At 43.0% G+C, this 18843-nt stretch overlaps 1 protein-coding gene across 6 annotated transcripts in view; it reads left to right on the top strand.

Annotated features, from left to right (window-relative positions):
• Nucleotides 1-18843, top strand: part of rols (rolling pebbles) — a 59537-nt gene that overhangs the window by 40020 nt on the left and 674 nt on the right. For 3 of the 6 annotated variants that reach the window (XM_036814933.3, XM_065864739.2, XM_070996157.1), the window contains 2 exons: nt 13771-14251; nt 15485-18843. In XM_036814933.3, coding sequence (XP_036670828.3) covers nt 13771-14251; nt 15485-18843 — 3840 coding nt within the window. Of the gene's footprint in view, nt 1-13770; nt 14252-14467; nt 14774-15484 lie in introns of all 6 variants that reach the window. The other 3 variants (XM_036814934.3, XM_036814938.3, XM_036814931.3) reach the window with 2 other exon arrangements.

Raw genomic sequence — 18843 nt, 5'->3', positions numbered from 1 at the left:
GATTGGGATGGGGATTGGGGTAAGGATGAGGTCTGGACGGGCTGGAGGCGATCGCCAGTGCCAGATAGCTTGTCTGGCAGGATGCAGTCGCCGCAGAAGTAGCTGCAGATACTCGAACCCATAGTCGTATCTCATATCTGCGCTTGTGTATCTCAAAGCGACTGTCAAATGGTTAAACTGACAGTTTGTTTTTCCACCGCTTGCCAGCAGACGAAGTTGGGTAGCTGGGAGTTGGGAGCAGGAGGAACAGCTATAAAGCTGGAACTGGAGATCCGAGATGCGGAGATGGAGATGGTATGGCGATGGCCGATGCCGATGCCGATGGAGGGAAACTGGGTCACTCCGGCGGACGGCCGTCGCCTCGGGCACCAAACATCGTCCAGTGTCTTCTGCTTTCTAAGCCAGACCAAAATACTCACTCTGCACGGAGAAAAAATGGGATCAGTATTCAAGAGTTTTTCTTAAAATATTAGAGTTATAAAACAGAATTTCCAATAATGTTCTCATTCTCTTAAGCCGAGATTATATTATGACAATTTTCCTATAAGAGAATCTAAATCAGAATCATAAAAACATAAAATCTGCTCTTAGAACTTATTAATTTTTATGAAATGTTTGGGCATTTACTTATAACAAAGTAGGTACTATATATATACATATATTATAAAAAATGTCTTCCTTCTAAGTACAAAAAGTAATCTTGTCAACTTTTTAATTAGATATATCACTTTCATATAATCTTAAAATATTTTTTTCCTCTGCATGCTTCTTTTTACTTCTCGCAGCATATTTTTTAACATTCGCATTTGCTGAAGTATTTATTTCATAGCGATTCTCAATTGATTTCGGTCTGGGGGCTGAGCTTCAGATTTCCGTTTTCAGTTTTCGATTTCAATTTTGGTTGGGGTTGTATTTTCGGTCCGCTCTCTGACACGTGACATGGGATTTCACTTAAGACTTTAATACTGGCGCATAAGCAAACATAAACGTGCCAAGTCTTTCGGACACATGACATGGACATGGATGTAAATTTCGGCCGCGGACTCTGATCCGACAGTCAAAAAGGACGGACTAGACAAACAATGCTCCACAAGTCGGGAGAGATCGGTGGTGATCTCAAATCCGACGTGTAAATTGATTTCTAATTATTGTCATATTGTGGGGCCGAAAGATTTGATTTGAATTTTTGCGAAAGTGGCCAAGTGATTATGGGATTAATATGTTAGAGAAAGGATAAAAGTAAATAGATATGGAGAAAAAGCTGTACATATCATTTCGATAACAAACTTAAGATTGGCGCCTCCATAGATACTACATGGCAAACAAAGACCACATTTGTTGGCTTCCCCAATTTGCCTGAATTAATCAGCCAGCAGGCACTGCCATATAACACCATCGATCGTAAAATCATAAAATCTTCGACACCTAAGTGCCATTAAGCCAAATGCACAAACAAGCCGAAGCCTTTGAAAATGCCAGCCAAGAAAATACCCAAGAAAGAAAGTTTCCTTTTACAATCGCGCTGCTGATTAATACGACTCGTCGCGATACTATTCGAATCGCTTTGATTTGATTTGATTTTGAGATGAGTCCAGAAAAACTTGCTCAATGGCAGGCAATTGAAGCGAATTGAGTTTATGGCCGGAGAATGAGTGCCTGTCTCTGTTTTGGCCAGCGACAATTGGAGCGTCCGCAAAAGTGGCGGAGTTGCCTTGATTTTCCATTTTCCATTTTCCATTTCCCCGCGATGGATATGACATGGATATGGTGGATATGGTGGATATGGTTATGCCAGCGATACCCGTATGTCGGAAGTGTGTCAGCTATAAAGGCTGTGTTGTTACCATAGCCATAGCCACCGAGCACTTTACATAACTATCTATCTAAGCCAAACCAGAAGTCGTTTAGGCAATTGCCGATCAGCCGGGGAGTTGGCTCCCAAGCGAGGTGTGCTTGGGGTCCGAGAACTGTCATTAGATTAAGTGGCAGCTGGCCCCGTGGTCTCTGTCTAATTATCGTTTGGAAATCGTGTTATAAGCTGCTCAAAAAAACACAACAGCCATGAACAGATTTTTAGTAACAAGCTTGTCTTAAAAAAAAGATCTTTCGCGTAGGAAACTAAAAAAATCGTCAGATTGCCATATTTTTAATCCATTAGTTTGTTTGCTTAAAGTATATATCTCAAACCTTGTGCTTCTTTTTTTTATAGCGACATATTCTGTCTATAAAAAACGGTCATATTTTTATAATATTTCTAAAAACAAGAATTTTAAAAAAATCTGTATTGTTTAATTGCTACTTTTTCAATTAATTCCCATTAATTAAACGTATTATTTCGACCACTGCTGTGAATGCAAGCATATCGAGGCGCAAAAAATACGAGGTATACCTCAAAGTTTGTGATTGACATGCACAGGCGACAAATCAAATGCGAAATAGTTTGCATTAAAAGTGCCAAATAAAGCCGATATCGAGCAACGATTCGCGAGCGATTCAAGCGCGTTTTTCAAGCCATTAGGCCGCACGAAAAGCGCGATTTTTATCTCGCATGCAATTTATTTTTCCTTTTGGTCTGTGCCTCGTCTAATTGTCCATTGCTGGCAACAAATATGGCGTTAATTATCCACAATTTCGATAGCATCACGTATTAATGATTAGCAAGAGCCAAAAAAAAAATGAAAACGAGAGTCGGGGAAGGCAATCAATCAAATGGAGCGCACCTTGAGTACTCTTGTGTATCTTTTACTTTGCGGAATGTCAAACATTGTAATTGGAATTCGATTGGATAGATGGATGTGTGGCAGTAGCCGTGTATCATTAGCTCTGCCAGTGGCTGCTGTTTTTTTTTTGATTTCGCAAGAGATTTATGTATTTACGCGGAATAGCGCGACACCTGCCTGAATCGCCGCATCTCGAACTGATTCCGATTGTGAGACACCTGAAGTATTTCTTTGTCTTACTTTTTCACTACCCGCTGTGCAATTATTCATTGCTGTTCGCGATGACTTTCGATTGGCCGTGATTTAGCGACATATCTGCGAATATTCATGGTTTGAACTGGATTGAGGGTGTGACCCAGGAACTCGAATGCAAACAGATTTATTCTCGATCGATGGCGATGTCAGTAAGATATGCAACTTATCCAGTGATTTCATTTCAATTTGAACAAGCAAAGTTGTATGTAAAGAAATCTCACTTGAGGTGACCTTATGCGTATACTTAATATAGACGGCAAATCGGAATATTTATACAAAGAATCGATTAAGTGTCAGTATATCATTCCATTTTTATTAAACTCGTTTTCTTTATATTACATTATTCCATTTTTAATTTTTTAATTAACTTGTTTAGCATGTTAGTATTGCAAAGTTGCACATTAATTAATGTTAAGATATTTCTTCAAATTGAATTTTTAGTTACTTTCAAATAGTCCGTAAAAACTCACAAATTAAATCAATATTCAGGAACTCCTATCAGGAAATAATTAAATTACTTTATAATTAGTATTCACTTAACTAGAATGTATTTTTCTAGCTCTAAATAAAATGCTTTGTTAGAATGTTTTAACCATTAATTAACCGTCATTTATTAATTATATACCGACTGCACGTTGACTTTCGCTCACTCAACACAATCATTCGCTTAATTACGGTCCCAACAATGGCTGCAATCAGGCTTAAATGCACACTGAAAATAGCCATAGCCAACATATCATTTACTATCATAATCCGATGTTGAACAAGCGACTGATTATTCCAACAAAGCCACAAACGCGTCATTGAACTCCAAGCGCGACTTGCGGGCGACAAAAAACGCGCGCAAGCGCACACTTGAAGCGCCACCTGCTGGGCGCTTTGAAAACGGCCAGTTAACCAACAATTTATCAATTTTCAGAATATCTTTCATCAGAATTAGACTGTAATTAAGGCTGGCATATAGAGAACTTTTTGTTTTGGCCATTTGTAGCTATTTGTACTTGGAAAATCGCCCAAGGAGTCAATTTAAAAGGCCACCACTATAAGTCGCTAATTGGCTTCAGGTTGAGCCACTGAAAAACTAAAAAAAAACACTTTGTATGTGTGCTGACCACATTTGCATGCAAAATGCAAATGAGTCAAAGGCTTCGCAGCGATTTGCGAGTTAGTTGTGGGTCGCTAATAAACGTAAATTGCTGGAATTGTTCAATAAATGCCGCGAAATATGTTCATTAGCCGCCTCTTTGACATTTATCTATTTTACACTAAACGAAGGCATGGCAATTTAGTTTGGCTCAACGGAATGGGTCAAATTGTAAGACAAATCTTTTCACAACTTAGGATAATATAGAATAATGTTGAACACACATCGCCGTAATCAGTCCATATACTTTATCACACAAGACACTTTCATAAAATAGTTAATTTACAGCGTAATTAATGGTTAATCTTAATTACAAAATCCTGTTAAGAAACCGCTCAACTGTCGGCGGCTATAAAATGGATTATCAACAATCTGCTGGTAGTTACTGCCCATTTCTTAAGCCATTTATTAAATACTGAATAAAAATAAATGCCAACTATATGCCATTTTCAATTAATGGCAAAATATAATTTACGAACCAATTCTGATAAAAATCCATGCCATATCATAAACACACCCACATCAAATTAACTCAGTTTGACTTCAGCTGGCCCGTAATTAAAATCAAAACAAACCAAATACCCATATAAATGAACTGCCCACACATCAGGCCGCAGAAATATAAAACAAATTACACGGCCTATCTTTATTGGCCCAAATTTCAATTTGCCAACAAGTAAATTGAGGCCTGCCACAAAGTGCAATTAGCGATTAAAACAAAGGCCACAACCAAATTTCAGTACCATGATAAATCGAAAGAAAGTCGCTTTCGATCGGGCCCCCAAAGGGAAGAATAAAAAAAAATAATAATAAAAGAAAAGACAAGACCTGGACATCAGTTGGCTTGTCAGCAGAAATATGAGCCACATTGTCGGGTACAAGATGTCTTGCAGAAAAGCCAAAGCACAATAAATGCGAAATATAAAACATACATGTAGCCAAATTAATCATTAAGTCGGGCGAAGAAAGAGCCAAGAAGATAAAACACACCTACCCAAACCCAACTCAAAATAAACCCAAAAGGGCAGGGCAACAGTTTTTGACTGAAATTAATTTGACTGCGGGCTGTGCGAAAAGTGATAAAACATGCAGACACTTTTGGATGAAAGCAGACGGAGCGATGGAGAAATGGGTGAAAAGATTTGCATAATATTCAGGGAAAAAAAGTCACCGGAAAGCATCTTAAGATATATAAAAGAAAACAGCAAAAATTAAGGGATTCAACGCACTGCCCAAACCATAAAACTTAGAGAATCCAAATTTTTACGAGATCCTATGTTTCACCTTAGAGAACCCAAATAACTATGAAAAATATTTAAAGGACAAAATAAGCACTTACAGATTCCAAAAACTTGAGTTATTTGATCCCGATTAAGACGTGTGATACCTCGATGAATTTGTGGTTGAATTCTCTAATATTCTACATTTAAATATTTTTTAAAAGCGATAGTCACATTTTTAACCCATTTTCATGTTCAACATTTTCGTAATTCTTAATGGGTTTCAGAATGGGAGCCCAAAACTGAACTTCCAGATTCCATAACTTGAGTTTTTGGATTCCGATTTAGACGTGGGATACCTCTATGAATTTGTGGTTGAATTCTCTAATACTCTACACTTAAATATTACTTTAAAGGATGGTCCAATTTTAAAACCATTTTCATGTTCAATTTTACCTCATTTTCAATAACACATACAATTAAAATAGAGACGAACTTCAATTAACGGTCCACGTTGGCTTGGGTTTTATAATTTGGATTGATCATGAAAGTTTTCACTTTCTAAGCTTCAGCCAAAGGTAAACAAAAACTGAAGAGCCCTTAGACCATTTCCGGATTTTTCTGGCAAAAGGTGTTAAAGTGTCGGCGGTTTGTTTACTTAAAATGCTGCTAATTAAATTGGGAAATGTGTTGCATCGTTGATTTGTAGCGTACTTGTAGATGAGGTGTTGAGAACAAAAAAAGAAATCAACTGATAACTCATATATATCTGTAAAAAATGTTGAAGTATATTATATTCAACATTAGCTAATTGTACAGCCTATTTACCTGTCAAGTAAACGTCTCTTAAGGTTATTCTCTATTTAAAGCGAATTACTGTGAAGTGCCCGTAAATTCATTAACCTCTAACGCCTTTCTTATCACAAGGGCCGCACTCTGTAGTTGGTTTTAAGGCCTTTAAGCGTGAGCATGCCCAATGCATCTTTCCACCTGACCCATAAGTCCATGGTGGCAGCCTGCATCTCAAGATTATTAACGCTCAACTAAGTCGGGCTCAAGTGGAGTACTTAACCGACTGGAGGATGGATGTGGTTGGCGGATACCCATGTTTGCCGCAGTGCCTGGTCCATTTCCCCCAAGATTGCTATTAGCATTTGCATTCGGCATGCCGAGCACGTTTCACACTCCCAGGGAAATCCAGCTAGCAGGGTCTTAAATGACCGACCTGACCACGGCTCTCAAATATTGGTCATGGCATTAGAAAGCCGCCTCAAAAAGTGCGCATGCAATGCATTTTATGCCCAACTTGTTCTCGTTACGTTAGCGCTTCCTCGAGTGCCCATGCCCCCTGTAAACGCCATCAAGTCCCAACTGATCCGCACCAAAAGTGCATTTCACTTTCCCAGAAATCAATAACGCCGTGATATTGAAGACGCCCCGCGCGTGTGAAGAGTGAGAGTGCCTTTCTGCTCCAATCAATCCCAAGTGATGAAACCCCAAGCCAAACTATTCAAAAGCTCAAATAAAAAAATAGACTATACTCGATATATTTTTCGGTTTTCTTTACATCAATTTATTGATAATTTTCGGACTGCATAGTGGGTATTTTCAACACCAAATTTCCATACGATATCTATGCTAAAGCCCTACTCGTAGATTAACATGCGGACCAGAAAACTGACCTTAGTTAACCAATAAATTATAAATGATAATGCTGTTTCTAAAAATTACGCATAGGAAAATGATTTTTTAATAATGATAATACTATATAATTTAGTATACTATACTATATACTATGATAATAGCTAACATAAGTTTTCTAAAATTATATTTATCTTATAAGTATGATCAAAAGATCAGTGTAGTCCCGGAAAGATGAATATAACTTTGAGATCGTAGTGTTCACCGGCTTTACAAATTGAAAATTAAAAAGAAAGCTTTATTTTGTGATGAACTCCAGTTTTATTGTTGCCCAATTATGGGGCTACTCTTCTCATTGATTAACGCACCAACCGAACTTCTTTTTTATGTGATTTTCTCCCAGCTTGGCTTATTTGCCTTTATGATTTGTGTGCGCCTTCTTACACGTAGTTATAATTTTTATGGGCTGTTGTGAAAATCCAGCACCTCTGGATAATGAGATTTCACTGTGGGAAGATGATCGCAAGTGCACCATTATTCTGGCCTGCTCATGTGAAAGCCGATGGGAAAATCAATTTGCAACTCGATGGTTGAACCAAGGCAGTAGCTTCTTGATGTCCAAAGTCCATTGGGTCAGATGGCAGATGACAGATAGCGAAAGGATTGTCAACTTTCGAAATGCCATAAATACATGAACGAGGCAAATAACAACTTAATTTCGCCTGGCAAATGCATTTGCATTTTTAGCATACTGTGAATATATTTTCTCACCCATTTCACCGAGTCAGGTGGCCGTCTCTATATCCATATCTCACCCGTTTATCTCCTCGTATCTCTATCTCTGGGTGTTTTTGGTTTTTAGTTTGTAGTTTTCGGTTTTTGGCATGCTAGCCGCTTCCTCAAATAAATCGCACGGCATTTGCATGTTGAGAAACAATTTCTCAGGTCTTGTTGATCTGGCCGGATTGGATTGGTTGGGATTATCTTGGTCCAGAGTTGGCGGGGGCCTTTGATATATGCCACACGGCGATGGTCATAATATTTTTTTGCGCAATTCGGTTGTCGTCGAGCGGCTTTTTCGACTCGATTTATCGATCGTTAAGTAAATGCATTAATTTTTCTCACCGCTCGTGGCCATGTTCGCAGAAGTAAAGAGGCTCAGCATGACTGGCCGGCGTTGATTTATATTGGCCAGTGGAAAACCAAATTCCCAGCTTGTCAATTAATTATGATCATGTAGAGCTGCGGCCTTTAATTTCCCACTCAATTCGGCTGCAATTGTCGAAATGTCCGCACTACCTGACAACTTTATCTCGACTCTTTATTTACTATACATTTATTCCAGTTTGATTTGTTTACCCAACTGATTAATGTTTGGCTCTGTCTTATTGTTAGGCAAGCTTTTTCACTTACCAGTAGCAGAAAGCAAAGGCTTTCACTTGAATGCAATTGAATGGCAAATCCATTTCAATGATTCGGTGATCCCCATAAAATTTGGTATTCAAATTGGGCTGTCATCGGCCAACCTAATGCAAAATCTTAATTAAACAACGTCTTGTGAGTGCCGAAATCACTTTGCATTGAAATGTTTGTTTTGCACTCCACGGGAAAAAAATTGTGTTTATTATGCAGTTCAGATTAAATGTTATTTACCGATCTGATATCAGTGCCTAATTGATTTTTTCTCTGTGCACTTGGCCAAACAAGGAAAATCAATTTGAGCCAACACCTCGGACTTGGCCAACATTCTAAGCATGATTACAATACAGAAAATATGTTTTAATAATGCCAACCAGAAGATTTGGCAACCCAATCCGCATGCATTAGCCAAAAAAACTTAGGATTTGGTATAAGACTACCAACAATGCTGGGCCCTCGTTTTTGTGGGCACTTTTTTTAAAAACGCCAACGAGCACGACGATTTTTCCATTAGATACTAGAGCCGAATGCCGAATGCAAAGTGGGCGATTTTTACTGGCGGTTTTAAAATGCCAGCGCGTTTAAAATCGCGCAAAACCTTTTGCATGCGACTCGCTAATGCTTCTCACTAAATGATGTACTCGAACATTTGCATCCATATGCGATTCGTGATCATAAACATTTGTCATGGATGAATAATGCTGAGTGGTGTTTGTAATGATTTCAAGGTTTAGAGGGCGGTTCAAATGAGAATCGTTGGATGAATTATGAGAGGTATCTTAAAATCTAGTTCAACGGAACTAACTAATAACTACTTATATTAAAAACATTTTTATTACCACCTATTTTTTATTAAATTTCAATTAAATTAAAGTGCCTACCATTCTAATCATTTCTCTTTATTTATATAATTATGCGCACTTTAATTGGCACCCCCCAAAATATAATCTAAATAATTTTCTCTATTCAATTTGGCCAGTTTTCAATGCAATTTCCAACAGGTCTCCACACTTGTTGACCCTCCGCTGGGTCTGCGTTGTTTATTTTATGACATTTAAACAATTATTTTTCAACACAAGCAACCGTTGTTGAAATATCATTTGATTTAACCAGCCAGTTGGCCGGGCCCACACCCTCGTGGAAGTGGCCAAAACGAGTCTTGGCCAGATTGCGATTGGAGCTGCTGGTGGTGGCTGCATTTTGCTGGTGTCACAATGTCTGGGACCGCCGAATTCTGTGACGCCGTTGTTGTTCTCGCAAACGCCCCGCAGCTAAACATGAGATGTATATTTTATTTTTCATAATTTAAAGGAAAAACTACGTGGCCAAAAAACGAGGAAAAAACAGTTTTGATATGAACCTGCTGTTGTTGTTGTGCCCGAAAATCGAATTCTTGAATGAACCATTAATCTTGTTGCCAGCTCGGTGGACTCGGTCATTAAATACAGCCGCTGTAATTGCATTGCAGGCACTGCAAAAAAAATGTTTATATAAACATAAAACATTTCTGTATTTAAATGAGACAACTTTCATATTGAACAAGGAACAAGGAACAAGTAAATTAATTTCATTTAAAGAGAACTGTGTTCGACAATAAATCTTATGTATTTATAGTTTATATTTATCAGTTGATATTATTATAAAGCGTTTTCTGATTTTTACGTTCGATTTATTTTGCCTAACTCAAAGAAAAGCTTTTCGTCAATATTCATAGAAATATTATCTTGAAATAAGATCATTTCTGAATTAGTTTTTTTATAAATCGAATTCAGAAAAGCACCGTTTATTATTTTTCTCAGTGTGAGTCTCGGTGTCTGCCTTGGCGATTTTCTCAGTTTCGGTTTCGCTTTAGTTTTTGCGAGCAAATTAATGCGGGTTTGTCATATTACAATTACTGGCTTTTTCTGGCCCGACTCTGTGGCAGCTGGCATTATTACACCTGCGCCCCAATGCGAGGAGGGGCGGATAGACTCCCCCAGGGGTTCCTATCCTATCCGATCCGGTTCGGTCTTGGGGCTTTCTGCTCGATATATTTTCTGGGGATATACATAGTTATAGTAAGTAGTCAGTTGGTCAATTGGCTCGTTCTGCTCATTTGTTTGCCCCTCTGGGAGCGGCCAAAGTTCAGCCAATCGGTTGACAGTTCATAAGTCTCCAACATGATTTGTTCCTCCTAAAAAATGTTGGAGTGTTCTCACGATTATAATTTGGCAATATATAAATTGGATTCCGAAGTGGGTTGGGTAAATATTTTATACAGATGGAAGATTTAAAGTTACTGAGGGGGTTACTTAAACTTTAATTTTCAGACAAATATGTAAAAACTTCTCCTAAAATCTTTATTATCTGTAATGATGTCAAAATATATCCATTAAAATTACTTAAAAATGGAACCCTGTCTAAACACATTATGATCGCATACGTTCAACGGACAACGACCTGCGCTCCTTAACAAATTACACTATTTATTGGCATCCTGTTTCCATCTCACTAACTTCGATCATCTCCATCCAGCGGTGCAAATTTTATGGCGCTTTTTTCACGGTAGCCATGGCAACTCCTCTTTCTCTGTGAGTCCGCCGCGTGGACAAATTGCCGAGCGGGAAAAGTGAAAATCACCTTTTCAGATGTGATTTTTTTTCAATTTTCAAATTTTCCATGGACCCCATGTATGGCAAGCATAATTTGTTAATTATTTTCCAAAGCACAGCTCGTGTGCCGGCTACAACTTAATCAAAGTGATGGGGCCAATTAAAACGCCGCCGCGGGAAGCGATAAGAGATCCCAGACCCCACGACGAACTAGTTTAAAGAAAGCCTTTCCACCACGCGAGTGAAAGAAAGAAAGGAGGGGTTGGGTGGGGTCTTTCACTGGGATTGGATTGGATTTTGTTGGGTTGGGTTCGTCTGAAGCGCATCGAAACAGACCAAAGCGAACCGCAGCTTAATTACGATGAGATAGAGGCGGAACCCAGCCCACGGATCAATAGATCCACAGATCGATGGATACGAGATCAGCGTCACGGAATTCCCCAGATGATCCCGGTAGCTCTGAGATCCCAGATTGAAGCCTGCCGATCAGAGATACGCACATACGGAGACAGTAGATAGTTTATCAAGGAAAGTTATGGCTACACTTATATCGATTTCATATCTTTATAGTTTAGAAAAGATTTTATAAAAAGTAAATTGTGATTTTTAAACTAGGAAACTATGAGTCCTTGTTAAAATAAGCTAGGACGTTGAAAATTGGGGAACTCTTAGTTTATGATCTATTGAAATTAATATAATACCTTTAATTCAACCTTAAAATAATTTAATTCAACCTGAAAAATATTATATTCTTTTTTTATCCTCTTTTTTTTAATTTTGTAAGTTTTTTTTACATAATCTAAAACTAATTGTCAGTACTTTTTCGTGAAAATGCAAAGTAGAATAAAGTCTTGTAGAGATAGTTAGGCAGTTGACAGTCTGTGGGCAGACTGGCTCATTCGAGCATCCTCCAGCGGAAGTGGGCGACTCGTGGTCGTGACTGGAAGGCAGAGAACCTGAACCCAGACATCCGCTGGAGGAGGAGAACCAGAGCACTCAGACTTCCGCAGGCGGTACCAACTTGTCAGATCGGTTCTTTAGCCAAATCACAATCATCGAAGGGGCCAAATTGAATAGCTAACCATAATTTCAACAGCTCTGTTAAACCCCTAATCGATGATCTAAAAATAAAGATCGATCCTTGAGTTTCTTCGCCTTCAATTAATTTCATAACAGTCCCTTCGATTCTTTTGGCTGGCTCAAAAGTCCAAAGCTCCTCCCTGGGCTCCAACCACCTGCCTGCCTCCACATACATGTGTACACCTCCTGCCTGTCAATTAATGGCCTTTCGACTCCGTCTGGCGGAGCCAACCAATTTCATCTTATTATCCCACACAGAACCCAGAAACTGGTTCTCGGGTTCTGTTTCTTTTTCTGTTACCGATTCTGGCCTGCAAATCACGTTTCTTAGCTTTTCTGTGCCATGTCCAGTCTCTCAGCCTACCCAAAAATAATAATAAAAAGAAAAAGAGTCCGAGGAAAACAAGAGAAGGCGAAAACCAACGCAGACAGAAAATGATTTGCAGTTCATTAAGACGAATCCCCCGATCCGAAGGAGCCAGAGTCAGAGACTAGACGATGACTAAGACCTCGATCGAGGGGCTTTTGTGGCGCATGTGAATGAAATTGGTTTCGGTTCGAGTCCCGACGGATCGGAGGACAACAGTCTACAAACTGGACAATCACTAGGCTTCATAAGGTGGAGCTGCACTCAGAGAAAACATTTGTAGAATAGAAAGTCCTTGGGAAATTATATGCCATTGAACATATTTCATAAAGCCAAATATTACTTGATTTTAACAAGCCTTTCTTTCAAATCGGAATAATGGAGATTTAATATTTGCTGGGCTTATTAGCTCGTAAAAGCTTTGTTAACCTGCCATTTCAAAATTTTCACAGCATATTTTAGCACCCTAATTGTTTGCCCTCATATTTGGCTTTCCACACTTATGGGTTGGGAAAACACCATATATGTGTGACAAAGTATACACGAAAGCAAACTTTGTTTTTTAGGAGATCAAGGTTAAAGCATAATTTCGTCAAGTGCATGATTTGTCCAATGGAAAATTTTCAAAGTGTGTGCCCACCAATCCGGGCTGATCTTGACATGATAATTATGTCTGCACCGGGTGGTAAAGCTGTTCACCCGATAAGCCTGAAAATATTTTTGTTTAGGGCTGCAACTAGGTGGGTTTTTGTGCCTAGAAGCAGCACCACCTCGTTGTCTTTATGAATCTATGGCCATTGGAAGGCTTTCGTCTTGGGATGGCCCACACATGTGACCAATCAAATGGTAACGCCTTTGCTTTGGGGCCTGCTCAACTTTGACGAAAGCTGTTCAGTTTTTGCACCGAAAGAAAAGTAGTAATATTGGTTTAATATTATTGAAAAATTGGCAATATATTTTGTTGTTTTGGTTTTAAAATTTTTGTATATTCCAAGAAAACGTCAAATATTGTGTAAAATCGTTCTCTTAAACTACGATCTCCGTATATTATGTAAAATCGATTTCTTAAAATACGATTTCCAGCAACATTTAATTGGTTTGAAATTTGAATCCTTATATTTAAAGTCTTAACTTATTTTGTTAAATTTGTTATTAGTAATCAATCAGGGTATACTGAAAATGGGATTTAAAAAAACGATTTCACGCACAACTCGACTATTAGTTTATAGTAAAATTTGGAGAGGCTAGAGTAATCTTTAAATTTTTTTTCCCCTGCATAATAACTTTCATCATTGATAAGTTCCTAACTCTATTGCCACAAATTTCTTTGCAGCAGCACCGCCAGGAGTCGCAGTCGCCGGATTACCACCACCGCTATGCGAGCAATGGCAAACTGCCCCGGGCAGCGGCCTCTACCAATGGCAATGGCTTTTCCACCGGCACCACGCAGACGGTCACCGTGGATGTGCACCACCAGCACCTCGGTGGAGGAGTCGCCTCCTCCTCCGTTGCCAAGCAGTTGATGGCCAACGGCAATGGTATAAGTGGCCACAGCCGCAGCAGCAGCCTGAGCCACAACATCCATGCGGTGGCCTACAGCGAGCTGAGTGCCGCACCACCGGCTTTTGCCACACCGCCGACGCGGAGGCGGTTCTTTAACCACAAGAATCTGCGCAGCGCCCTCACCGGAGGAAGTGGCGGGGGATCAGGCGGAGGAGGAGGAGGAGGCTTGGCTGGAGGTGTGGGCGGCGGCCATCGACGCACTGCCTCCAATGGGGGTTGTCCCATTGACACGGCATCAATCCTGTCCGGAGGTAAGTTCAGTGTGGGGTTCAAGTGTGGGTCAGGTTCAAGAGTTGGCATAGAAAAGAGCCACTGTTATAAAGGAAAGAAATGGGTTTTAAACATCTATCTAGCTATTTGAAGAATATATTATTAATAGACAATGGTATAGGTATAAAAAGAGTAAATGTTTATTGCTTAAGAACAAACGTCCTCGAAAAGAAAATTCACCCAGCATCCATCATTAGATCATCCTCATCAGCACCATCACCACCATGATAACCAGACGGTGGGCAAGGAATCCAATGCCCTTAACACATCGACCTGCTCGGATTCGGCGGTCACCAGAAGGCGAAGGAAGAACGTCAGCAACCACAACCTGAAGACCTCGGCTCGCCATGGAGCGAGTAGCGAAAATCGCCTCAACAGACTGAGTTTAGCTGGAACCTCCGTCTATGCGGGTCATCTGTCCTCTCTGGTCTTCGGCAAGATCAAGTCCCTGTGGAGCGTAAACTCCTCCACTTCCAGCGAGGCGGGACTGAATCAACTAGCAGGCATGGCTCCGCTCCTTTTCTTTGTGCATCCTCCAGTTTCAGACGTTAGCATGTTACATCCTCATTGTCGTCCATTAACCCAGTTGTCGTCTTGATTCCAGCGATTTGCATGTTTTTATATTATTATTTATCAACATCTTACAAGTTATTGTTACACTTAAAAAAAAGTTATCAAAACCGATCTATCGATCTCAAAAGTGAGCCAATATCAATTTAACCTCAAGCTCTCCAAATTGGGATGATGTGCTCTCCAAAACAAAAAGCGATATAAGTTTTATCCCTACTTGAAAATTAATCTCAAAAACAAGCTCGAGAGATCTTTCGTCTTGATTTCAAGAATGCTTCTTCTCAAAATAGTGAGAAGATGAATTCTTAAATTGACTTTTTTTTCGCTCTCAATTTTTACTACGAAAATTTACTTATCACTGATAAATTATCATACAAGAAAATAAGTTCTTTGGTTTAAAAATTTCAAAACTCTTAAATTATTTCATCTTTAAATCGTAACTTGAGGTGTCCTTGAGATTCTTATATTAAATGTTAACATTTAAATTAATTTACTATCCATAAGTCACCCAATTTAGTTCTTTAAGGTTAAGCAAAAGACAGGTATACAATTTTAACTTTCTAAAAAATGTTCCATTTGTTATTTGCATGTTAAGCTTACGGAGAATTCAAAATCTAAAATTACTTTTGTTTTTCCTCTCCCAGGAAGCGACGCCCTTGACCATCACTCCTCGCTGCTGAATGAGAAGCTGCAGAAGGACCAGCTCCACGCCCGACTCGGCCTGCTGCTCAACGATCCCGGGAGCAATGGTAACAGCAGCAGCAGCGGCAGTGGCTGCGAACCCATCTCGGCCCACTCCACCACGAGCACCACCAGCAGCAGTGGAGTGGGAGCGGCCAGCACCACAACGAGTGGCTCCTCGCAGAATGTCAGTCCGGAGCAGACGCTGGCCAGCGGAGCCGGAATGCTCAGCGGCAGCCAGCTGTCGGTCGCCACCAGTCATGGGGTCGGGGTCAAGGAGGATTCCCTGAGTCTGTGTGGCAAGTTCAAGGCCGGCTGCTCCATGCTGCACGTGTACGAGGCACTGCCGAGCAAGAGTCGCAAGGGAAACGCAAGGAGAACGACGCGTGGTCAGCAGGCATCCAGTTCCAGTTCATCAGCAGCAGCAGCAGTGGGATCCAGAGTCACTGCCTCCACTTTGGCGGCAGTTCAGTTGGCCCTGAAGCCCTTGTTCTTTGAGGTGCCCCTGCAGGAGCCCGATCCTCCGTATGTGGGTCGCCAATGGCTGGTGCAGCAGCTGTCCAACATCCTCCTCGGAACCGAGACACGGGTCGTGCTTATCAACGGACAGCCGGGTACGGGAAAGACCGCATTCTGTCTCCAGCTGGTGGAGTACTCCTGTTTCGGCCGCCGGCAGATGCAGGACGATCCCGATGGCATCTACAGCCAGCTACAGTTGGGCGCCCACTGTGAGCGCATGCGCGGATTGGCCTCTCACATGGTTGGCTACCACTTCTGCCAGGCGGACGCCAATCTCACCTGCCAGGTGCCGGACTTTGTGCACTCCCTGGCCGCCCAGCTTTGCCAGGCTCCTCAGTTGACCGCATACAGGGATTACCTTCTGTCGGAGCCGCATCTCCAGGACATTCTCAGTGTGCGCGAGTGCATCGCGGATGCGGAGAGAGTGATGAAGTTGGCCATTCTGGAGCCACTGTCGCAGCTTCACCGGGCGGGCAAGATTCCCGCCAAGGTGGCTGTCATCTTGGTGGATGCCCTATGCGAAGCGGAGTACCATCGTCCCGACCATGGGCACACCATTGCCAGTTTCCTGGCACAACTCACGCCGCATTTTCCGGCCTGGCTGAAGCTGGTGGCCACCGTGAGGACCCAGATGCTGGAGCTGGTCAAGGCGCCCAGCTACACGCAACTCACCCTGGATAGCTGGGCAAGCAGCCAGACGCTGCAGCAGGATATGCTTGACTACATAGGCGCCCGGCTGGCAGACAGTCCAGAAATTCGCATGAACATCGGCGGAGGAGGAGGCCAGAACTCGCAGGCGGGAAGCCAACCACAGACAAAGTTCGTGTCCCACCTGCAGTCCCTGAGCCGGGGCTCCATGCTGTACGCCAAGCTCATCCTGGATCTCATTGCCCGCGGCCAGTTGGTCATCAAGTCCTCCAGCTACAAGGTGCTCCCCGTTTCGCTCGCCCAGATCTTTCTGCTGCACTTCAATCTGCGCTTTCCCACCGCCCGCAGCTTCGATCAGGCTGCTCCGATCCTTAATGTCTGCCTGGCTGCTCTGTACCCGCTGACGCTGGACGAGATCTTCTACAGCATGGAGGCACTGAGCCATGGACGGGAGGCACTCAGTTGGCCGGATTTTATGCAGCGCTTCAAGCTGCTGGATGGCTTCCTAATAAAGAGGTTGGACAACACCTACATGTTCTTTCACAGCTCCCTGAGGGAGTGGCTGATGCGTCGGGACGAGGGCGAGTCCAACAAGTTCCTCTGCGATGCCCGGCTGGGTCATGCGGCCATCGCGTTCAGATTGTCACGCTTGCAGGCTCCACTGTCACCGCAGCTCACTCTGGAACTGGGTCACCACATGCTCAAGGCCCATTTGTACGGGGGCACAAGTCTGACTCTGCTTTCTCCTCGGGATCTGCAGTCTTATTGGTTGGCCGGAGCGGCGGACAATATCTCCTCCTCGTTGGGCGCCCTGCGCAATGTCTACAGTCCGAACTTGAAGGTCTCCCGATTGGTCCTCTTGGCTGGAGCTTCACCAAATCACCGCACGGATTACATGGGAGGAGCTCCGATCCTTTGCATAGCTGCTCACGAGGGCATCCTGCCGATGGTGAGTCTGCTGCTGGAATTCGGCGCCGATGTGGGTCTGACCAACAGTCAGGGCTGTACTCCCTTGATTCTGGCCGCCATGCGTGGCCACTGCGACGTAGTGCGTCCGTTGGTGGCCGCCGGCAGCAGCCTCGGTCAGCTGGACATCACGCAGCGCTGTGCCCTGGTCCATGCCGCCCGTATGGGTCACCTCAGCGTGGTGAAGTACTTGCTGGCCTGCGACTGGTCACCACGGCCGCACTCCCAGGATGTCACCAGATCGGTGGCTCTGCAGCAGGCACTGATTGGAGCCGCCGCGCAGGCGCACTGCAAGATCCTCGAGGATTTGCTAGACCTCAATGAGAGCGAGTTTGACCTGGATGTGAATGGCATGGAGCCGAGCAGCGGAGAACTGGCAATCACAGCCGCCGCCCGTCATGGATGCGTCGATGTCGTGGGCATCCTGCTCTCCCGCGGCGCCCAGATCGATGCAAGGAATCGCCAGGGTTACTCGGCCCTTTGGCTGGCCGTCAAGGAGGGTCACTGGAGCGTGGTGGAGCATCTGCTGCAACGAGGTGCCCTGCTGGACGAGCCACTGGGTCAGACGCGCAAGACGCCGCTGATGATCGCGGCGGAGGAGGGACATCTGGAGCTGGTTGAGCTCCTGCTGGCACGGGGATCGGCACGAGAGGCACAGGATCACGAGGGATTTACGGCCCTGAGCTGGGCCTGCTTGCGTGGACACTTGGCGGCGGCCAAGACGCTCATCGAACATGGCTGCAATCGCCACCATGAGGATCATAACGGACGCACTGCTCTGGATTTGGCCGCATATCAGGGAGCCGCCAGTCTTGTGCTCTACATCCTCGACCAGGGCGGCAACCTGGAACACATCGATGTACATGGAATGCGTCCGCTGGATCGCGCCATTGCCTGCCGTAACATCCAAGCAGTGCAGGTGTTCCTACGCAAGGGTGCCAAACTGGGACCCACCACTTGGAGCATGGCCATGGGCAAGCCGGAGATCCTGGTGGTGCTGCTCAACAAACTGCTGGAGGACGGCAATGTGCTGTACCGGAAGAATCGCTTCCAGGAGGCGGCCCATCGGTACCAGTATGCCCTGCGCAAGATCTCCGGACTGGAGCAGTTGCTGGAGAGGAATGCCATCTTCGCCCAGCTGCGGACCAATCTGCTGCTGAATCTGTCGCGCTGCAAGCGAAAACTTAAT

Source organism: Drosophila suzukii, chromosome 3 (genome assembly GCF_043229965.1).
Source record: "Drosophila suzukii chromosome 3, CBGP_Dsuzu_IsoJpt1.0, whole genome shotgun sequence".
Taxonomy (NCBI): domain Eukaryota; kingdom Metazoa; phylum Arthropoda; class Insecta; order Diptera; family Drosophilidae; genus Drosophila; species Drosophila suzukii.
Note: the sequence above shows the minus strand (reverse complement) of the source record. Positions and strands in the feature narration are given on the sequence as shown.